Genomic DNA, 23,481 nt, shown 5'->3' on the forward strand with positions numbered 1-23,481 from the left:
GATTTTTATTAAGATAATTTATGTTCATGATGAATTAATAGTATATTCAAGCATGTTTGAATTTCACATTTCTTAAGAGAGCTCCAAGCTAAGTAAAACTTCATATTTTGTTAGTTATGATCTCTATATGTATATCACCATTAAGGGTTAAGAATTCTCATTGATTAATTTGCTAATTGTTCTTTTATGCTACATGTCATATTTCTTTCATATAATACCCACATACATGAATGAATTTTTTTAAAAAGATTTATTTATTTGAAAGGCAGAGTTAGAGAGGCAGAGCCAGAGAGAGAGGTCTTCCATCCACTGATTCACTCTCCAAATGGGCTGTAATGGCCAGAGCTGGGCCAATCTGAAACCAGGAGTCAGGAGCTTCCTCTGAGTATGCCATGTGGGTACAGGGGCCCAAGGACTTGGACCATCTTCGGCTGCTTTCCCAGGCACATTAGCAGGGAGCTGGATTGGAAGTGGAGCAACCGGGCCTCCAACTGGTGCCCATGTGGGAAGCCAGCGCTGCAGGCAGTGGCTTTACCTGCTATGCCACAGCACTGGCTCCACAAATGAACTTTTGTAAGTAGTTTATATACTTGTGCTCAAAAGTATAAGAAAGTTGATTTTGAGGCCAGTGTTGTGGCATAACTGGTAAAGCTGCCACCTGCAACACTGGCATCCCATATGGGTGCCAGTTTGTGTCCTGGTTGTTCCACTTCCAATCCAGCTCCCTATTAATGCACCTGAGAAAGCAGCAGGTGACCCAGGTGCTACATGGGAGACCCAAAAGAAGCTCCTGGTTTTGGCTTGGCCCTGCTTCAGCCCTTCTGGCCATCTAGGGAGTGAACCAGTAGATGGAAAATCTCTGTCTCTATGTCTTCCTCTCTCTGTAACTCTGACTTTCAGATAAATAATTTTTTTAAGAAAGTTGATTTTGGGTTTGTACATAGATATGTTTGTAAGAATAGATATTTAAACCATATCCCTCTACTTTATGTGAATGCTTGTGTATATCTTGGAAATTCTTTAGTGCTGTTTCACCTCTTGTTTGCATTTTGTTTTAGAATCTGAAAGTTTCGGTTCCTGATGAAATATCTGTGGATCTAGGTGAGTTTGGAGCATCAATGTCTTAGAGAATTGCATCTCTGTAGGTATGTAGCTCAGTTTATCTGTTCCATGATGACTAGTTGATGACCTGAATGGTAGCAGGAGGAGAGCCTATACTACATCTAGGGTAAATGAAATCTAAATTCTGAGATGAAATATGTGACATGCACTGAAGTTTTTGGTGTACTCCAAGTAAATTTGTACCATGTAGCATTGAAATGTTGCCAGTCATAGGTTACCTAGAACATACTGTCTTATCAAATAATTGCCTTCTTTCATGCAGAAAAGAGACGACCAGAGCTTATACCTGAGGATCTGCATCGCCACTATATCCAGACTATGCAAGAAAGAGTCCACCCCGAAGTTCAAAGGCACTTGGAAGATTTTCGGTAAGCTTGGTGGTAAATAAAACCCAATGTGATCATTCTGGATTAATTTTTAGTGTAAGAAAATGTTACATATCAAATACTTACCTTAGCACAAGACAAACCATATAGTCTTATCCCTGTTATTTAAATATAATGACCACCTAGAGTCCAAAAGATCGTAACTGAGAGTCCATATTCCCATCTGTATACTTCAAGGATTTGAGCTCAGTGCTATGTCCTGACTGTGATCCTTGAAGATAAGTATTCTGTGTGTGATTGTCTCTAGAATGCTTTTCTTCTGATATCCTGGGTCACGTGGGCCCATAATTAGAAAACTGACATTTTACCTGTTCCTAGAAATGCATAGCTGGGGAGACTGATGGGACATCTCCAGAGCAAGATAGTTTTTCTCTCAGCCACCTCAGAAAGTTTCTTTTATTCCCTTCAGGCAGAAGCGTAGCATGGGACTGACGTTGGCTGAAAGTGAACTGACTAAGCTTGATGCAGAGCGAGACAAGGACCGCATCATTTTGGAGAAGGAGCGGGCATGTGCAGAACAAATTGTTGCCAAAATTGAAGAAGTGTTGTAAGTAATAGAAGTATATGTGGAAATGCCCTCTTTGCTGAGATGCTAAATATGCTTAAAGGACCCTTTGAACAGATTTTAAAAGGCTGCTGGTTTGTATGCTTTGTATGTTTATATTGTAAAAATAATTGATACTTTGGAATTTGTGATATTTTAGATAAAGTTCTTGTGTTTCCTTTTCTGGATGTTGGTAAATAAATAGCTAAAATTTCTAATCATTGATAAAACAGGTAAATGTTTTCATTGGTTTCAATTCACAGGCTTTGGAAATATTTGTTACAAAGCATGTATAGGAGATACGAGTGTGAGAAGATGCAGTTCCTTTGAGAACTAGGATTCTTTGATATTTTATTCTGGGTGATGGAGACTTAGAGTCACCTAAAACCAAAAGCATTTTGTCTATTTTATTCTGTTTCAGTTGAATGCATTCAATAACTCTTGTTAAAACTTAATATTTCATTTGTAAATGTTTGTATTTTTAGGATGACTGCTCAGGCTGTAGAAGAAGAAAAGAGGTAATAAAATTTTTTTCTAGAATTTTAAGAAAAAAGAGCCTGTTTTTTCCCATCAACTCTAAATTGTAATTTATATCTTTTAACTTACAAATATAGACTGTGGTCTCCCTCTGGTGGCCTCTGTTTTATTAGACTAGGATTCTAGAATCCTGGGTAGAATCCTTTTCTGTGTCAATGAATAGATTTTTAAGGTTTTTCTGCTTGATTAATTTCAAAAATTCCAATATTGGGGTTTTGCAAATCATTTGAAGTTTTATTCTGCTGACTCACCCTTACAGAAGTACTATTTTCTTTCTTTCTGTTTACTTTTCTCCTCCAGTTCCACAATGCAGTATGTTATTCTCATGTACATGAAGCATTTGGGAGTAAAAGTGAAAGAACCTCGAAATTTAGAGCACAAGCGGGGTCGGATTGGATTCCTTCCAAAAATCAAAGTAAGCCTGGAATAATAACTGTGTTCACGTCTAGGTGCTTCTTTACACGTGGCTGCCGTGTTTTGTCCTGAGAATTTAATTAATCAGCTAATCAGTGCTCAGCATACTAAAAGTTATAGGATATAGTCCCTGATCTCAAGACACTCAAAATCTGGAGAGAAGTCCAGGCGTGTATGCTAGTCAGCAGACAATGTGAAAAGTGAAAATATCCATTTACATACTGCCATCGCCAACTATTAGTGCCTAATACATTTTTTTAAAGATTTTTTTATTTATTTATTTTGAGAGAGAGAGTTACAGACAGAGGGAGAGATGGAGAGAAAGGTCTTCCATCTGATGATTGACTCCCCAAATGGCTGCAACAGCTGGGGCCTGGCCAGGAGCCAGGAGCTTCCTCTAGGTCTCCCACGCGGGTGCAGGGGCCCAAACACTTGGGCCATCATCCACTACTTTCCTAGGCCATCAGCAGAGAGCTGGATCTAAAGAAGACCAGCCTGGACATGAACTGGCGCTCATATGGGATGCCAGCATGGCAGGTGGAGGCTTAGCCTATTATGCCACAATGCTGGCCCTAATACCTAGTTGTTATTTTTTTTTTTTAACTGTGCCTGTTATAGTATGTAATTATTTGTTTTTGTTTTGTTTTGTTTTGTTTTGTTTTTTAATGTTTGCAGTATTGTAAAACTGTGAGGGCATGGTTCTTCTTCAGTATTCAGCTATTAGCACAGTGCCTTTGTACATTATGAATTTGAATGGATGAATGAATGATTTAGACCAGCCTCCTGGTAAATGTGTTCTAGAACTGATCTTTTATATTCCAAAATTGTTATCTTCAAAGGGTTTGAAAAGATGGCTTGAACTTGAGGTGGACACAATGTAGTACTATAGGCCAGCCTTTAATGAAAGTGCTCTGTGTGTGTATGTGTGTGTGCATGTATGCACACACAGACATGCACACACCTTCATATGTTTTTAACCAATTCATTTAAACTGGCCATTAGAATCACACTTCTATGATTGAAAGCAGCAAAAGCAATCTTTGCTAGATGTATCTTATCTTTTTTGTTGTACTTCAACTCCAGCAAAGTATGAAGAAAGATAGAGAAGGCGAAGAAAAAGGAAAGCGAAGAGGATTCCCCAGTATCCTGGGACCTCCAAGGAGACCGAGTCGCCATGACAACAGTGCAAGTATGTTGCAGTTTGAAGTCCTGTGTCCCACTGTTCTGTGCCATCTTTACACCAGAGGCTCATTTGGCTAGAATGAATTGCTGAAGAAAGATGTCCTTCAGATGAGTTCTCTGAACTTGTACTGTTCTAGTTTCCACTCAGTGTTATTTCTGAATTGAATTCCACCCATGTTTTCCATAAGCATTTTCTCTTTACTGGCACTATTCTATCAGATGTAAATTCCACAAATTACTCACCTCTTCTGATTTTGTGTGCACTCAAGCTGTGTTTGTTCAGAAAAAGACACAGCATGCATTGTTCTGTCTACCATATGTGGTTTAATCTCTTTATCCATATGTTACTGTCTCCATTCTTCTACAATTTCTCCATCTCTCCATTGTGCTTTATTTTCTGATCTCCTTTCACCTCCCAGATCCAGTGGAGAGAGATCAGCCCACCATAGAAAGATGCTGCAGGAGAAGTAGGGATGGTGTGCTGTCGGGAGGGTGACTAGGCCATGTGGTAGTTCTCATCTCAGGCAGGGCCACGTGTGAAAATGCTGGTGTGGTCAGGATGGGAGGGGAATTGTAATGCTGTGACACTGAATACCCATCTAGCGAGGAATTCTGTGCCAGTGGTACTGCTTGTTGAGAAACACTGAGAAAGTGAAGGAACTCTTTAGAGAGGTGTTTGGGGTGCTGGAGGGTTTCATGAGTTCCAGGGGGTACAGAAGATGTTTAGGAATTTGGGGAGATGGAGTTAGATCAGCGGTGGAAAGGCTGTGCAGTCCTTTGGAGGGTGATGATTGATGTGAACAAGGACAATGAGCAGGACAGGGATTAGTCTGGATGTTCTCTGAGGCATTTATGGTGATGAAGTTTTGAGTGTTGGGGAAGAAATGGGATAGGGCTTGCTAAGAGCTTGCAAAGAAAAAGGCTTGATTTTCATGCCTACAGATGAATACAGCTCCATAATTTTCTGTGTCTCTCATCATTTCCTCCCCTGGCCCACTGTTTCTCTCCACATCTCCTTTTCTCTTGAACCTCCTCCTCCCCTGCCTCCCCCCTCTTACCCATATCTTCTGCCTTGTTCTTCCCTCTTCATCCCTTCTGCCTCCTTACCTTACTCTTCTACCTACTCTTGTCCTTCCCTTTACCCTTGCCTTTGCCTATTCTTTGCACTATATAATATTTCATTTTTCTATTTTGGGGTTCCCACTATGTCCTAGAAATTTTCCAAATTCTTTTATATCATCTTCTTGCTTTCTGTTTTGCAGCAGTTTATTAACCATTGCTTTCTGCTCAGTTGGCAGAGCCATGGAACTGCAGAAGGTGCGCCACCCTAAGCATTTATCCACACCCTTATCTGTGAGTCCTGAACCTCAGGACTCTACTAAGTTGCGCCAGAGTGGGTTAGCAAATGAAGGATCAGACATTGGATATGCACCTGCCGGTTCTGTGTCCTCTGTGGCTTCAGGGGCTGCTCTTTCCCAGGAAGGAGGAAAAGAGAATGAGATGGGTAAGTTCATACTTCAGTTCACCTTAATTTGCTATCGGAGTTGTTTAACAAGCACACCAACTGAAATCTAAATAGCCTGGTGGATCATTTTAATCAAGATTCAATCCTGGTTTAATTGAGTTTTAAGATTCTAATATTCTACAACCTGTGATAGTCTATGCTGAGTAATGATTTCTAGTTTGACATGTCACAAAAATATTTACTGAGCACTAGCTTTGTCACGGATGTTAGCCTGAAGTAACTATACACAAATGTTTGCTGTATGCAGCTTAGTTTCATGGGGTAGATATTCACACAGACAAAAAACTTAAATTGTGCAAAATCCAATTAAGAGGTAAAGAAACACTAACAGGACTGGTTAGTAGCTAGAGCAGATGTAGGGGTTCTAAAGAAGACTTTTAAAAAATCTGAGGCTCTAGAGGTTTTGTTTTGTCTTATTGCTAATAGGAAGCCAGCTGAAAGCAGTTGAATTTGCAGGAGAGATTGTCTATGAGAGGTTGGAACCTTTTTCTGCCAAGGGCTGTCTGGGGACATTTGTCTGCATCACTGGTTCTGGAGGTGGTTCAGGGTCTGGTGACCACAAAGGATGAGATTATCAGAGTGGTCACTGAGGCAGCAGAAAGCAGAGTGCTAGGATTGAAAGCAGTCAGGAAGCAAATGAGCCAGGATTTGGAACAGCTTAATATACATGATTTTGAGACCACCTAATATGATTTTTAGCATGGAGAGGAAAACTATGTAGCCTGCAGCCAAAGGCTTAGTGTTGTTGAATGATTAGTGTGAATAAAGAGAACATATAATAACATCCAGAGAGTGAGAGCCTCAGTAGAGAAGTATTTTTTTTTTAGAAAAAGTACAAAAATGGACTGAAAGTCATATTGAGAAAGGACATCAATCTTCACCTTGAAGTGTATAGTGTCTGGCAGAACCATCATCCTCTATTTGAGAGACCTGTTGTAGAAGAGGTGGCCATCAGGATCAGCAGGTTTTTATTTAAGAAGGAAGTGGGGTGACATTGGGGAAAAGTCTGAGGATTGGGTTAAATAATGGAATTCTCATGATGTCAGATTAAGTTATATGTATTGGTATCTTAGGGCTCCCATGATTCATTATATAAAAGCATAATTGATTAGAAATAAACAAAAATCATAAAGAGAAAGGAGCTAGAAGAAGGGGGTATGTTAGCAGCAAATAAGATATTATAGCAGAGATTCCCCAGAGTGATCCAGATAAGAGCAAGAAGGAAATGTCAATATCTTTCTTATTTTCACTTGAAAGGCAAAAAGACAGAAGGAGCTTCTACCTGCTCCCAGATGATTACAACAGCTGGGGAAGCCAGGAGCCAGAAACTCAATTCAGATCTCCCATGTAGATGACAGGGACCCAGTTGCCATATCCTGCCTCCCAGGGTCCGTATTAGTGGGAAGCTGGAGTTAGGAGCCAGAGCCAAGGGTCACAGCCAGACACTCTTTTATGAGCTACAGGCATCTCGAGTGGCATTCTGACCACTAGGCCAAATACCCACCCCTTGATGTGTTCTATGACTTAGTCTCTGCAGAGTGCACACTCACTTCTGCAGGTTAGAACTAAGTCACTACATGTGGCCCACACTCAAGGAGAGAGAAATTAGGCTGCACTCTGGCCAGAAGGAATATTAGAAACTTTGTGGGCCGGCACCATGGCTCAATAGGCTAATCTTCCACCTGCGGTGCCAGCACACCGGGTTCTAGTCCCGGTCAGGGCACCGGATTCTGTTCCGGTTGCTCCTCTTCCAGGCCAGCTCTCTGCTGTGGCCCGGGAGTGCAGTGGAGGATGGCCCAAGTCCTTGGGCCCTGCACCCGCATGGGAGACCAGGAGAAGCACCTGGCTCCAGCCTTCGAATCAGCACGGTGCACTGGCTGTAGCCGCCATTGGGGGTGAACCAATGGAAAAAGGAAGACCTTTCTCTCTGTCTCTCTCTCTCACTGTCTGTATGTAACTCTACCTCAAATAAAATAAATAAAATCTTTAAAAATAAGTAAGATTATTTATTTGAAAGGCAGAGTTGTGGAGAGGCAAAGGGGGAGAGAGAGAGAGAGAAGAGAGGAAGCAAGCAAGAGGGGAAGAGAAAGAGACAAGAGAAAGAAAAAGAAGAGAGCAAAAGTGAGTGAGTGAGAGAGAGAGAGAGAGAAGAAATAAATGTGTGGGGGCCCGGAAGCTCTGGAGACACAAAGCCTCCAGGTGACTGGCAGAAGGTGGTTCTAGCCTGATGGTTATGATACTGACCCATGCAACAGCTACTCCAGAGTTGGACTACATTATAACTGAAATTTGAAAACATGAAAAAGAGCTAATATTGGAGGTAGAAAAGACTAAGGGAGGAGAAGGTTGCTCCTTATCATAAGCTCTTATGAAATTTTGAGATTATTGCCATGTTTTATGTTTACTTTTAAGATGCTACTTTAAAAAATAATTTTCCTATTTTTAGTGCATTTAAACTTTTTATATTTTGAAATTTTTGGTTCTAGCTAACCTGTAATTATTTATATAAGAATGTGGCTATAGATGAGGTTGAAGCTTTTCTTGTTTTGTAACCAGTGATCTTCCTAAGATTTAGCATTCTTGAATTGTCTGACTTTTCAGGATCAAAGCCAGTTGGAGAAACACCAGCATCTGGAGACTCCTTGGATGGTACACCTCGTACTCCCAATACTGCCTCTGATTTTCCTCCTCCTCCATTAGACCAAGTGCAAGAGGAGGAATGTGAAGTAGAAAGGTAATTCAATGATACCCTTGAGAGGTTTAGGGCATTACCTAATGTTTTTGTTTTTGTTTTAAGTTTTATTTATTTAGTCAAAAGAGTGACACACACACAGAGAAATACAGAGAGGGAGATCTTCCATCTGCTGGTTCATTCCTCAAATGCTTGCAATGGCCAAGGATGGACCAGGCTGAAGGCAGGAGCCAGGAACTGCATCTGGATTTCTAACATGGGTGGTAGCAACCCAAGTACTTGTACAATCATTTGCTGCCTCCCAGACACATTGGCAAGAACCTTGATTAGATGTAGAGGTGGGGAACCAGCACTGTGGCACAGTAGGTTAATCCTCCATCTGCGGGGCAGGCATCTCATATGAGTCTTGACTTTAGTCCTGGCTCCTCCTCTTCTGAGCTAGCTCTTGACTATGGCCTGGGAAAGCAGTAGAAGACAACGACCCAAGCGTTTGGGCCCCTACACCCGCATGGGAGACCGAGAAGAAGCTCCTGGCTCCTGGCTTTAGGTCAGCCCAGCTCTGGTCTTGTGACCATCTAGGGAATGAACCAGTGGATGGAATGCCTTTCTCTCCCTCTCCTTCTCTCTTGTCTGTAACTCTGCCTCTCATATAAACAAATAAAATCTTAAAAAAGTAGAGGTGGACTCAATCCCAAGCACTCCAGTATGGGATGCAGGCATCCCAAGAGGTGATTTAACTTGGTGCCACAACATCCACCCATGTTTTTTAAATTATTTAATGTTATTATACTTTACAGCACTTTTCTTTCCTTATGTTAACGTTTTGAGAAAGAACCAGTACTTGTTAGTAGTATTAGCTAAGTACTGAAATTTTCTTCAATTTATTTTATATTAAATAATTACAGTATCCAAGAAATTTGTTTATCAAGCCACTGGAGTGAAACTCAGTTTTGATTATCTTCGGTATAAATCTTTTGATCACCATTTTGTTTTCATGCTTTTATTCTCCATTGTTTTAGGGTGATTGAACATGGAACACCAAAACCTGTTCGAAAGTAAGTAAATCTGAAGTAGCTTTCGGTAAAAGCACATATTAAGACATTCAGCATTTTGTTCCTCTGAAGGCTCAGTTTTAGATTTATTTACTTATTTGAAACACAGACTTACAGAGAGAGAGAGAAGGAGAGGCAGATCTTCATCTGCTGGTTCACTCCCCAAATGGTTGCAGTGGCCAGGGCTATGTCAGGCCGAAGCCAGAAGCCAGGAGCTTCTGGGTCTCCCATGTGGGTGCAAGGGCCCAGGGACTTGGGCCATCTTCTGCTGCTTTCCGAGGCGCATTAGCAGAGAGCTGATGGGAAGTGGAGCAGCTGGGACTCTTAACTGGCATCTATATGGGATACTGGCACTACAGGTCACTGCTTACCTGCTGTTCCACAGCACTGGCCCCGAAGTCTCAGTTTTAAAGGAAAAGAACTCCATATACAAAACTGTTAGAGTATAAAAGAATATTCTAACAAGTGCAAAGTATTCAAAAGACATGTATTGAGATATTTTTAACACAAGGGAAAGGATATCATTTTAGGCTCTCTGCTAAATCAGAACCAGATATCTGACTGATTCACTGTGATGTAAAGACTGAGCTATTTCACTTTGTCTACCTGAGCCTTTAACTAGAAATCTATGTTTCCTTCACTAGGTTTGACAGCATAGCTTTTGGAGAAAGTCAAAGTGAGGATGAACAATTTGAAAATGACTTAGAGACAGATCCACCCAACTGGCAGCAGCTTGTTAGTCGAGAAGTGTTACTGGGCCTGAAACCTTGTGAGATCAAAAGACAAGAAGTAATTAATGGTGAGTTTAATCAATTTGTTGTTGTTCATATATATTTAGTTTTATCAGAGTAAAGCAAACCCTTTCAGCCTTAGAATTTGCTTCAGATTTCCTCCTAGCTTTTTTTTTTTTAAAGGAAGAATGTTCCAGCAGAAGGAACAGGCCATCAAGGAGAGAGGCGCCTTTCTCTGAAGGGAGGAAGGAACCTCCACTGTGATACGGCCTTGACTAAACAAGTTCAGAGTCGGTGAACTCAAGGGGCTTCCATAGCCTAGACAGCTCATAGCAAGAGTCTCGGGTGATTGCTGACGTCATAAATAAGAGTGCCAATTGTTAAATCAACAACAGGAGTCACTGGGTACATGCTCCCCACGTAGGATCTCTGTCCTTAATGTGTTTTACTATGAAACTTAAAAACAACACTACTAGTCGAACAATACCCTATACCTTGTGCGGTTGTGTGAGTGCAGCCTGTTGAAATCCTTGCTTAGTATATACTAAGTTGATCTTCAGTATATGAAGGTAATTGAAAATGAAGCTGGATGAAGGGCGGGATGGGAGAGGGAGTGGGGGAGGGGAGGGCCATGGGAGGGAGGGAGGTTGGGGGGGAAGCCACAACAATACAAAAGTTGTACTTTGTAAATTCACATTTATTAAATAAATTAAAAAAACTATATAACAAACAAACAAACAAAAAGAATGTTAAACTAGATATGATCCTTGAACTCCTCAACCCAAAAAATGCAAATGATTCTCTCATTCTTATTAATAATTCAGAAAAAATGTGTTGAGCCATCAAGTTATTTAAGATTCCTAGCATTATAGATTTTTAGATTGAAAAAACATTATGACAGCATTTGCACCATCATTTTACTTTCAGGGTAGGTTATTTTTGTGAATAGAATGTGGATGAGGATGCTAAGACCAGGAAGGCTGGTAGAGTTAACTAATAGGAAAACTAGGAGCCAGGTTTTCCTTTGCCCTATTATAGTGCTCTATATTTGCCTTAGCATGTATGTGACAGATATGTGGCATGGATACTGTACCTTCTGTTACCCTTATGTGATTTGAATAAATATATTTGAATAAATATCTCTGACATCACAGTGAGATAGTAAAATTACAAGTGTGGCTCCAGAAATGGTGGTATATAGACAGTTTAGATAGCAAAAATACTATTATTTCTGAATAGGATTTAAGTAAATGGCTATAAATATGACCTTTGGCTTTACAGTTCTCTAGTGTTGCAGTTGTGAAAGGTGGTGGTTATTGTGAATAGAAGAGTGAGTTTAGGGGCATAATGTTAACTTTTAAATAAAAAACAGCTTTGAATGATATTTTTCATTTGTCAGTATTTGCTTTTTAGAGTCAAAAAGTCAGAAAATTTCATTTAATCAAAGTAATCGGAGACATTTCATACTTTCTAAATGATAAATAACTTATTGTGTAACTCATCAGCTACCTGATTCCAGCCAACAGCTATGTTTGGTCCTGTGAAATTATTCTAAGGCACAATTTCACATCTCCTTTTTTTCCTGCCTAGAATTGTTCTACACAGAACGAGCTCATGTTCGAACACTGAAAGTTCTTGATCAAGTGTTTTATCAGCGAGTGTCCAGAGAAGGAATTTTGTCACCTTCAGAACTACGGAAGATTTTTTCAAACTTAGAAGATATTCTTCAACTTCATAGTAAGAGAAATTTGCTCTGATATTCATATATTCATCCCTGGTATTTTCTTTTCTTTCTTTTTTTAGGATATATTTGTTTATTTGAAAGTCAGAGTTAGGCAGAGAGGAGAGGCAGAGAGAGAGAGAGAGAGAGAGAGAAAGAGAGAGAGAGAGGTCTTCCATCTGATGGTTCACTCCCCAGATGGCTGCAATGGCCAGAGCTGCACTGATCCAAAGCCAGGAGCCAGGAGCTTCCTCTGGGTCTCCCACACGGGTGCAAGGGCCCAAGGACTTGGGCCATCTTCTATGCTTCCCCAGGCCATAGCAGAGAGCTGGATTGGAAGAGGAGCAGCTGGGTCCCGAACTGGCGCCCATATGGGATGCCGGCCCTTAGGCCAGAGTGTTAACCCTCTGTACCACAATACCGGCCTCCTCTAGTATTTTCAGTAGAGAAAAGATTGTGAACATATAAAAGCATCATGGAGGTACCTTTATTAGATTTTGTAAATGTATCCATGTCAGCATTTTGAAAAGTCTTTGTGAGCAAATAGCATAAATAAATAATTGAATCTTTGTCTATATCCTTTGCCTCCACAATCAGCCTTTGTGTACAGAATGTTAACATGGAGATTTAGGTTTACAGTTAGTGCCTGAGGTGACAAAATGAATTATCAAAATCACCCTGAAATTTTCCTATCAGTTACAGTATTGTGTTTTAAAAAGTATATATTCCATGTAATAATACATGTGTAAATGCATTTTGTAAATGATAATGTACTGTATATAATCTCATGGTGAGATAATTTTCAGAAATTGTTTTGTTGCTTAGAACACTTAAGTAAGAAAAAAATTCTACCTTGTTGGCTTTGGCTGGGTGTAGTCATCTTGCACTTTTGTAGACAGCAATAGGATGTTCTCTCTTTGCAGGTCACTATTTCTCTGTGACCCTTAATTTTCAGTCTTTCTTCATCAAGGATTTCGTCAACACCTGCCAACCAAATTGAAGCCCTTTACGCCTTTGTGGGTAATCTTGGGTTTCATAAGCATGCATTGACAAGTGCAGGCCTGATAATATCTGTTGCCTGTGAACATACACATTTTAAGAGGAACAATGAGAAGAACTATTTAAATTTATTTTTAAGCGTGGTTAAAGATGAGAGTTTTGAGGTTAAGTGGATATTTAGGCAACTACGCTATATGTGATGTACTAGTTTCCAAAAATGTTTTATACTTTAGCACCTGTTTTTCAGATAAAGCTTATAATATCTAAATGTATAAACATTGTATCCAGATTTATAATTAAGGAGATTAGAAGCAGATATACTGTTCTGAGAATCCTTTTTTAAAAATATAGCTACTTAGTACTACTAGTTATTTAGCATAAAATGAGTGTGTACTTACTTTTTTTTTAGTTGGGTTGAATGAACAAATGAAGGCTGTTCGAAAGAGGAATGAGACCTCTGTTATTGATCAAATTGGGGAAGATTTGCTGACCTGGGTAAGAAAGTTTTGCATTTCTTTTTCTTATTTTTCCAGACACTTAGTGATCACATTCAGGGTTAAGTAACTAAGCTTTCCAAATATGCATACTAATCTGTTTTGCAAAGTTAAGACAGAGCTGAAAAATATTTAGGATATGAACTCCTATTCCCTGGTTAATGGGCTCTTTTCCCTTAAATTACAGGTACCAATTCTTTGTGTTTTTAAGAATGTAGAGTAAGGTGGATCTTGATGAAAATAATTTGATATAGATTTTAGCTATCATCTCTATTGTCCAGATATTAGAATTATATTGTATAACATTAGACAGTTAGAAAATATAGATATAGAACTGTTACTGCAGTGGAAGAAAAGTCAGTTATTTAGTATATTTACTACTTAAGAGTTCAAAGACTGTAACAACTGTTGCCAAATTCTGCTTTTCTATCTGACTCTGTCAGTACATATTTGACAGTACCGTGCTGTGTGATGGGGATACAATGACACAAAAAGAGGAGAATACAGGCTTTTATGGGGAGATGTGGCTGGGAGACCTAAAGTAGAACATACAGAAACCTTTAAGGGAAGGTGGTTTGATTTATAGTTTCTAAGAAAGTACTCTAGTAGAGGCTGGGAATAAGTAAAGCCCAACGTGTAGTTCTCAAAATGTTAATGAGATGCTCAAAGAAATTTGCTTCATTATACATGCTACTTGAGATAATGCCTCCAAATTTTGGTAATTGTATAATTACAAATTTTTAAAAGATTAAAGACAGGAAAGTTGACTGAAACAGTCATTTTACTTTCATTAGTCAGTAGATCACTTCTTAGCCATTGACATATAGAACAGGTACAAGGAGTCATATCCACTACTACCTGGCATTGAGCTTCCCAAAGCATTTTCTCTCCTAAGTCCTCTTTGGTATTATTGTTTCTGAGATTTAATTTCTTTGAAAGTTCAGCTTACTCTACAGCTACTCTGTGATAATGTGGCTCATTTTGTTTCTTGTTCTCAGTGTTGGAGTGAAAATTGTAACTGTTCTTGTGGCATGACAGCACATTACTCAGTTTGAAATAGAAAATTGAAGATTTTATAAGACTATCATTTCATTTTATAATACAGTATAGTGCCAGTTGCCATGTCAAACTTGAATTAAAAATTGTAAGGCATATAGACTTAAGAGATCACATCTTTTTTTTTTTTTTATAAGGTACACCTGAAATTTGAGATTGCAGCCAGCATGTACTAACAGAACACTATTCAAGCAGCAAAGTGGTTTTTTTTTCTTAAATAAATCCTCTTATTTATTTACTTATTTATTTATTTGAGAGGTAGAGTTACAGAAAGAGAAAGGTCTTCCACCCCGATTCACTCCCCAGATCGCCGCAAAGGCCAGAACTATGCAGATCTGAAGCCAGGAGCCAGGAGCTTCTTCCAGGTCTCCCACACGGCTACAGGGGCCCAAGCACCTGGGCCATCTTCTGCTACTTTCCCAGGCCATAGCAGAGAGCTGGATCAGAAGAGGAACAGCTGGGTGGGTGCTGTGACGAAGTGGATAAAGCCACTGCCTGCATTGCCAGCATCCCATGTAGGCAGTGGTTTGAGTCCTGGTTGCTCCACTTTTGATCCATCTCTCTGCTATGGCCTGGGAAAGCAGTAGAAGGTGGCCTAAGTCCTTGGGCCCCTGCACTCGCATGGGAGACCTGGAAGAAGCTTCTGGCTCCTGACTCCTGGATTCAGACCACCAGAACTCCAGCCATTGGGGTCAACTGGGGATTAAACCAGCTGATGGAAGACCTCTCTCTCTCTCTCTCTCTCTGCACCTTTCCTCCTCTCTCTGTGTAACTCTGACTTTCAAATAAATAAATCTTTAAAAAAGAAAAAGAAGAGAAGCAGCTGGGACGCAAACTGGCACCCATATGGGATGCCAGCGCCATAGGCAGAAGCTTAGCCTACTATGGACACAGTGCTGGCCCCAAGATATCACATCTTGATTACTAGGCAGATTCATTTGTATCTCCTGTAAATAATGTTGCACACTAAATGGCAAATGAGATTCATCATTAATAAGATAGAAAGTGTAATTAGTCCTCTAATCACAATCTATTAGAATGTATAAATTTACTACATAGTAAAATAGGTTGTAGAAACCTATGAACAGAATGGAACAAAAATGTCATTTAGAACATATAAAAAAAGTATATTTATTAAAAATTTATTTATTTATTTGAAAGGCAGAGTTAGAGGGAGGGAAGGGGAAAGAGAGAGGGTGAGAGATCTTCAACCCACTGGTTCATTCCCCAAATGGGCACAGTGGCTGCAGCTAAAAAGCTAGGAGACTGGAACTCCATCTGGATCTCCCATGTGGATGAGGGGCTGAAGTACTTGGGTTATCTTCTGCCACTTTCCCAGGCACATTAGCAGAGAGCTGGATGGGAAGTGGAGTAGCAGGGACTCGAACTGGCATCCATACAGGATGCCAGCATTGCAGGCAACATCTTAATCCACTGTCTCACACACCAGTCCCCAAAAGTGTTTTCTTGATCAACATGATATACATATAAAAAGCTGAAGAAAACAGAATGGACTAACTACTAAGATTTGTAACTATTAACTAAAAAAGGTAAATTTAGGAAAAGCATTGTCAGAATTCCTAAAAGCCAAAATGATAAATATGGCTTTAGATCTAGTCCTGGTGTTTTTTTGTTGTTGTTGGTTTTTTTTTTGGACAGGCAGAGTTAGACAGTGAGAGAGAGAGACACACACAGAAAGGTCTTCCTTCCGTTGGTTCACCCCCTAAAATGGCTGCTACGGCTGGCGTGCTGTGCTGATCTGAAGTTAGGAGCTGGGTGCTTCCTCCTGGTCTCCCATGCTGATGAGGGCCCAAGCACTTGGGCCATCCTCCACTGCCTTCCTGGGCCACAGCAGAGAGCTGGACTGGAAGAGGAGCAACCGGGACAGAATCCAGTGCCCCGACCGGGACTAGAACCCGGGGTGCTGGTGCTGCAGGCGGAGGATTAGCCTAGTGAGTTGTGGCGCCGGCCTAGTCCTGTTGTTGTTTTTTTTTGTTTTTTTTTTGTTTTTTGTTTTTTGACAGGCAGAGTGGACAGTGAGAGAGAGAGACAGAGAGAAAGGTCTTCCTTTGCCGTTGGTTCACCCTCCAATGGCCGCCGCGGCCGGCGCACCGCGCTGATCCGATGGCAGGAGCCAGGAGCCAGGTGCTTTTCCTGGTCTCCCATGGGGTGCAGGGCCCAAGCACCTGGGCCATCCTCCACTGCACTCCCTGGCCACAGCAGAAAGCTGGCCTGGAAGAGGGGCAACCGGGACAGAATCCGGCGCCCCAACCGGGACTAGAACCCGGTGTGCCGGCGCCGCTAGGCGGAGGATTAGCCTAGTGAGCCGCGGCGCCGGCATAGTCCTGTTGTTTTTAAAAAATAATTTTGGAGAGTATGTTTCTAGTTTTGATTCCTTGAGATCACCTTATTAAGGGTTAGTGTCATGGTATAGCAGATAAAGCTGCTGTCTACAATGCTGGCATCCCAGTATGGGTGCTGGTTAGAGTCCTGGCTGCTCCACTTCTGATCCAGCTCCCAGCTAATGGCTGGAAAAAGCAGTGGAAGATGGCCCACACGGCTAGGCCCCTACCACCCACATGGGAGACCCAAATGAAGCTCCCAGCTCCTGTCTTCTGCCTGGCCCAGCTCCGGCTGTTGTGGCCATTTGGGGAGTAAGTTAGCAGATGGATGATCTCTTTCTCTCTGTATCTGTCATTCTCTCTCTGTAAACTCTGCCTTTCAAATAAGTAAATAAATCTTTAAAAATATATAAATCTTTAAAAGAAAAAAAATCACCTCATGAATATGTTCTCTACTTCTAAAACTGTAGTAGGATTATGTGAAATTGAGAGTATTATTTTCTTTTGTAAGCCGAGCTGCTTTTTGTAGTTGTGGTGTGCTTTGACTGACATAGCAAAAATGCTGCTAATCTCATCTTTAAACATGCTGAGTGTCAGAGTCAGAATAGAATAAGAGTACACCATTGGAGTGACCTCTTAGAGCATCACTGTGTGTATATCGCCCTTGAAGAAAAAAACAATTTATCTACAAATGCACTACAAAAGGACTTTTTGCAGAGTGTCTTCATGTGCCAACTTTTGGGAATATGGCTTTAAATGGAGCAGTGTATGGAAAGTCAATTAAAAAACCATACAACAATAAAAAAACTCTTACAACAGTTATTTACAAATATAGAGGTGGTATTAAGAAGCAATTTATTTGACTTGTAAAGGCACATTCATTATGGTGAAACAATTGTTAGGTACTTTATTAGAAAGTTTAAAATTATGACCATACATATATAAACTAGAATTTTAAAATATTAGCATAAAGTATGATTTTTAGCAAAAGAGATCCCCAGTTTCTGCCGGGTGAACAGCAATGATTTATTTTGACCCAGAAAAGTTATGACCTGTAATTTCCTAATAAGTAGTAAAGAAAAACTAGTGTTCAAGGATTTGCTTTCTGGAGCAGTAAGAAAATAATTCTTGTAAAAGTGTCAGGGTCTACAAAAATGAAATTTAATTTCAGTCTGTGGGTATTTTATGTCTTGTATTTCCCAAACGTCAACCTTTCTATCTAACTTAGAAGTGGTATAGAATAGAAAGGTAATAAGTTGTGGTAGGCTGCCAGCAAGAAAACATTGGAATATGAACTAGAACGGTCTGATTGTATCAGGGGCATACCTTTTGCATGAAGAACCACTGATAATCCACACAGATAGGCAGCTCTGTGTTTATTGTCTCTTGAGAACAGTCACTGAAAGGATGTGGTTGCCTTCCATTTCTCTGGGCCTTACAGAAGCTCAGTATCCCGTTCTCTGTTGTTTTCTTTGTACTCTTGGCACAGTTCAGTGGACCGGGAGAAGAGAAGCTGAAACATGCCGCTGCCACCTTTTGCAGTAACCAGCCTTTTGCCCTAGAAATGATCAAGTCTCGTCAGAAAAAGGACTCTCGATTCCAGACTTTTGTACAAGTGAGTTGAATGAGTCATGTAAGGAAAAAATAATGTAAGTTGTAGAATAAACCAGGGAAGTTCATAAACCTTTCACAGGGTTACATCTGTCTTACAATTTTAAAAATTTGAATGTTTTTCCTTAAATTGCTGGAAGGTATAAAGATGATTTTGAAATTGTGAATAATTAAAAATACATATCAGGATGAAAAATACATATCAGGATTAAAATAAACGATAAAGAAATCTACATTGCCACAGAGTTTTATCAGGAAATGATCTATAAAAAGAATTAAAAGATTATGGTCAAAATGTGAGACTGAGAGTCTCACTGAAGTGCTCACTGAAGTGCTCAGCTTCCTCCAGTTGTTCTCACCTCCTGGAGAATCTCCATGTCTCTGCCCTCTGGCCCTCAGGCGGTTCACAGGCGCATGCTTGCTTTCTTTCAGACCAGTGAGAATGCATTACTCTCACATGGATTTCTTTAAAAGCTCCTCTGATTAAGTCAGTCCCAAATGATCTGCTTTTTGATAAACTTAAAGTCAGTTGGCAGTAACCTAGCCATAAGAGTGATGGCCCATCATAGATTCCATCCCCACCCAAGGGAATGGTATTGTATACCAGAGAATGGGAGTCTTAGAAGCCGTCTTAGAGTTCTTTACTACACAGAGCTGTTTTCCTTCATTTATGTGTTGCCTGTGGCTAAAAGAGCAGAATTACACATCTGTGCGAGAGACTGTGGCATATGAAATTAATGTATTTACTAAGTTTGTTGACCTCTGATATAGCTCAGCTGACATATCTAGACTAGTAATCTATTGCGCATATTTGGAATGATAGATAGCAATTTAGCTAACAACCTTTTGATAGGAATGCAAACCATAGGAAAATATACCTAGATTTTATGAATAGAAGAAGATAAAACTTTTAATGAAAGAAAGCAGTTCTTAGAGTCCGCTATGGGTTCTGTCAGTCCTTGCTTAAACACATAAAGTAGAAGCCATTGGTTTCATGATAAAGGATTCCTTCCACCTTTATGCAGTGAAAGGAACAAGCAGAGGTATGGTGTGGCAGTGATATGGCATTTTAAAAAAATATTTTGATTTAGTAACTAGAATTTGAATGCTGTAGATACTTTATGATGAATACATGGTATATATTTAGGTAAGCATAATCCTAATAAGACTTGCAGATTTACTTATTTCATTCTCTTTTTTAGGATGCTGAGAGTAATCCTCTGTGTCGTCGTCTCCAGCTAAAGGATATCATTCCCACTCAAATGCAGAGGCTTACCAAGTATCCACTTCTGTTGGATAATATTGCCAAATATACCGGTACAGCATTCTCATTGAAATAAAAAAGCTTGGGGGTGGAGGGTGGGTGTTTGGTACAGTGGTTAAAACACTGTTTGACATGCTCACACCCTTTGTCAGAGTGCCTGAGTTGCAGTACCAGCTCTGCTCCCAGTTCCAGCTTTCTGCTAATGTACACTCTGGGGGAAAGCAAGTGATGCCTTTCAAATAAATAAATAAATGAATTTTTTTCCCCAAAAATGCTTAGGAACAAGAAACAAAACTGCCCTGATAAATAATCTTTCATAGTATCCTGATGTCTGAAGTTAGATTTACAATACCATCGCAAGCTTTTCTTTCTTTCTTTCTTTTTTTTTTTTTTAATTTGACAGCTAGAGTCATAGAGAGAGAAACAGAGAGAAAGGTCTTCCTCCCATTGGTTCACTCCCTAAATGGCCGCCACGGCCGGCGCTGTGCCAATCCGAAGCCAGGAGCCAGGTGCTTCCTCCTGGTCTCCCATGCGGGTGCAGGAGCCCAAACACGTGGGCCGTCCTCCACTGCATGGCAAGCTATTCTAACAAGATACAATCCAGTCTTCAGGTGGTTTGATGTAATGTAGTACATTAGTAGCTCTAACACAGAGTTTGACAGACTGTTGACTGTGGGCCAGATTCAGCTTCTTGCCTGTTTTTGTAAATAAAAATGTGTTCGTGCACTGTCTCTGACTTTTTTCACTATAATAGCAGAATTGAGTAATAGTAATACAGACTGTTTGGCTTGAAAAATAGCTTACTATATGACCATTTACAGAAAAAGTTTGCTCATCTGTGCTCTACTATATTTGCCTTGAAGCAGTTTTGTATTGAGTTGAAGAGATGTTTTCTTTGTGTGTGTGTGTTTTTTTTTGACAGGCAGAGTGGACAGATAGAGAGATAGACAGAAAGAAAGGTCTTCCTTTTGCCGTTGGTTCACCCTCCAATGGCCGCCGCACTGCTGCCGATGCATCGCGCTGATCCAAAGCCAGGAGCCAGGTGCTTCTCCTGGTCTCCCATGGGGTGCAGGGCCCAAGCACTTGGGCCATCCTCCACTGCACTCCCGGGCCACAGCAGAGAGCTGGCCTGGAAGAGGGGCAACCGGGACAGAATCCGGCACCCCGAGTGGGACTAGAAGCTGGTGTGCCGGCGCTGCAAGGCGGAAGATTAGCCTAGTGAGCCGCGGCGCCGGCCTCTTTGTATATATTTTTACATAGCTGAACCAATGCATTATAATTTCCACTCTCCTGTTTTGAAACTTAACATGAATTTGATTTTCTCTGTTGAGATTAAGGCTCCTAATAGTTTCTGTTAATAATTTTATGCAATCATATTCCTGTTTCTTATGTTCAAGAATTTGAATCCATAATTGGGAAATTCAGAATTATGGTAGTTGGTAACAGAAGTGGTTTTACATTCATGCATACTTATTTTTATACTTTACTATGCCCATTTGGATCAGGTGTTTGGTGTAGTGGTTATCATGCCACTTTGGATGGCTGGATCTTATTTTGGAGTGACTCCACTCCCTATTCCAGCTTCCTACTAATGCAGACCCTGGGAGGCTGCGGGCAATGGCTCAAGTTGTTGGGTTCCTGGCTCTTGGCTTTGGACTGCCCCAGCCCTGGCTTTTGTGGGCATTTGGGGAATGAACCAATGGTTAGGAGCACTTGGGTTCGTCCCTCCTTCTCCTTCCCTCTCTCTCCTCCTTCTGTCTGCCTTTAAAATAAAATAAAATAAATAAATAATTTTAAAATACATGTGCCTGTTCAGTATAGTTCGACTGTTGTTTATAGGATTATAATTCTGAATATTGTTTTTTTAAAGATATATATATTTATTTGAATGGCAGACTGACAGAGTGGGAGAGACACAAAAAGTGAGAGTGGTCTTCCATCTGCTGGTTCACCCCCAAATAGATGTAGTGATCAGGGCTAGGCCAAGCCAAAGCCAGGAGCCTGGGACTTCATCTGGGTTGCCCGCATGGGTGGCCGTGTCCCAGGTGCTGGGGCCATCTTCTGCTTTCCTGAGTGCAGTAGCAGAAAGCTGGACCAGAAGCAGAGCAGCCAGGACTTGAATTGGCAGTCTGCCACAACCTCAGCCCCAATTTTGAGTATGCTGATCATATTTTTACTCTATATTATAGATATGGTGCATTTAGGTGAATTTTATTGATACAATGTTGCAATACATTTTCTTCAAATATAATTTCAAATTCAAAGAAATTATTTTGGAATTTTAAAAAATTATGTTATTAAAAATATTAACAGGGCCCTTAACAGGGCCACTGGACATAATCATGTAAGCTATGCAGTGTGAAATTCTAGGAGGAGGGATAGGTCACATTTATACAGCTTATAGAAGTGAGTAAGACCTGCACCCTGCGTTGTGTAATACAGTGGCCCTGAAAATTTATCTAAAGCATCACCCTTGGATTTGCAGTTCTATATTGTGATTTCTTTTTAAAGATTAAAATTTATGTTTTAGAATGCTATCAAAAAAGTTAACTGTCCATAGACTACCTTAAAGAGTACATAGGTTTTAGCCTGATAGAAAAATAGTCAAAGTTTTAGTATGTCCTTATAAATATTTGAATAAAATGATATTTATATTATATATATTTTTTTCCTAATTTCTTGCATTTTACATTTTGAATTTCTTCTCTATATTTAGAATGGCCAACAGAAAGGGAGAAGGTGAAGAAAGCTGCAGATCACTGTCGTCAGATCTTAAATTATGTAAATCAAGCTGTCAAGGAGGCAGAAAACAAGCAGGTAAAAAAAAGGAAGCAGGAAGATGCAGGATGACAATGGAAGAGTCATGAGTTAGTGCTACCTGGAATTTGTAAAATAATAATTGAAACTCTCATCACAGAATTGATGGGTGGGGCAATTCTTAACTCTTCGTGGAAGGAGAGTCCAGATCAATTTGCAGTAGTATATCAGAATGGTATTTGGCTTCTTTTGAGCATCTCTCACTGTTAGTTTGCTCATTAATTTACAGAGACAGAGCATCCACTCTGTGTTGGGCACAGGGATAGAGAGTAAGAAAATGAGCACAGTAACTGCCCACACTGACCATGTGTTCTAGCAAGTTAAAAAGGTGTTTAACAGATTATAGCACAGGTATTTTGTGTCAGTTGTGACAGCTCCTCTGCAGGACAATTTCAGTTTAGTTTGTGGCTGTCAGAGGAAGCTTCTTTAGGACTTGAAATTTGAGCCAAGCTCTGAAGGATGAGTGACAATTAACCAAAACAAGGTGGAAGGAGATAGACCCAAAGGTAGAGGGAACAGTTATACAAACTCCTGATGTAAAAACAAAGTGTGGTCTGTTTGAGGAATTGAAAAAGTAAAGGATCATGCTCGTGTGAAGCAGAGTCAGTGTGGTATTCAGCATGCAAAGTGAGGTGAAGGAAGCCGGGACCAGATCACACAGGGCCCTTGCAGTGAGGCTAAAGATTTTGATTTTAAGAGCAGCAGGAATTCATTAAGGACATTTAAGACATTACGTCTGCTACTCTGTGGAGAGTGGTTTGGGGGAGGAAGATGGGAGGCGAAAGGGCCCACGTAGTTATCCATTGCAGCAGTCCAGAAGAGATGAGCGTGGGCAGAAATGCATGGATTGCAGAAGTACTTAGGAAGTAAGATTGACAGGGCTTTGTGACTGACTTAGATTTAAAGGAGAGGTGATGTCCAGAGTAAACTCCCAAGTTTCTGGCTTACATGTTTGGATGGACAGAGTGAAGGAAGGGAGAAGCCTCAGACTTG

The 23,481-nt window shown here is 40.4% G+C and overlaps 1 protein-coding gene across 11 annotated transcripts in view; it reads left to right on the forward strand.

The window, feature by feature from the left end:
• Positions 1 to 23,481, forward strand: part of ARHGEF12 (Rho guanine nucleotide exchange factor 12) — a 162,624-nt gene that overhangs the window by 121,700 nt on the left and 17,443 nt on the right. For 10 of the 11 annotated variants that reach the window (XM_017343044.3, XM_017343054.3, XM_008260587.4 and 7 more), the window contains 15 exons: positions 1,059 to 1,101; positions 1,385 to 1,490; positions 1,918 to 2,055; positions 2,538 to 2,570; positions 2,890 to 3,004; positions 4,087 to 4,192; positions 5,477 to 5,689; positions 8,312 to 8,444; positions 9,422 to 9,457; positions 10,099 to 10,253; positions 11,776 to 11,922; positions 13,314 to 13,399; positions 18,286 to 18,411; positions 19,610 to 19,724; positions 22,388 to 22,488. In XM_017343044.3, the coding sequence (XP_017198533.1) occupies positions 1,059 to 1,101; positions 1,385 to 1,490; positions 1,918 to 2,055; positions 2,538 to 2,570; positions 2,890 to 3,004; positions 4,087 to 4,192; positions 5,477 to 5,689; positions 8,312 to 8,444; positions 9,422 to 9,457; positions 10,099 to 10,253; positions 11,776 to 11,922; positions 13,314 to 13,399; positions 18,286 to 18,411; positions 19,610 to 19,724; positions 22,388 to 22,488 (1,653 nt within the window). The remainder of the gene's footprint in view (positions 1 to 1,058; positions 1,102 to 1,384; positions 1,491 to 1,917; positions 2,056 to 2,537; positions 2,571 to 2,889; positions 3,005 to 4,086; positions 4,193 to 5,476; positions 5,690 to 8,311; positions 8,445 to 9,421; positions 9,458 to 10,098; positions 10,254 to 11,775; positions 11,923 to 13,313; positions 13,400 to 18,285; positions 18,412 to 19,609; positions 19,725 to 22,387; positions 22,489 to 23,481) is intronic. The other variant, XM_008260592.4, reaches the window with a different exon arrangement.

This window comes from Oryctolagus cuniculus, chromosome 1 (assembly GCF_964237555.1).
Source record: "Oryctolagus cuniculus chromosome 1, mOryCun1.1, whole genome shotgun sequence".
Taxonomy (NCBI): Eukaryota; Metazoa; Chordata; class Mammalia; order Lagomorpha; family Leporidae; genus Oryctolagus; species Oryctolagus cuniculus.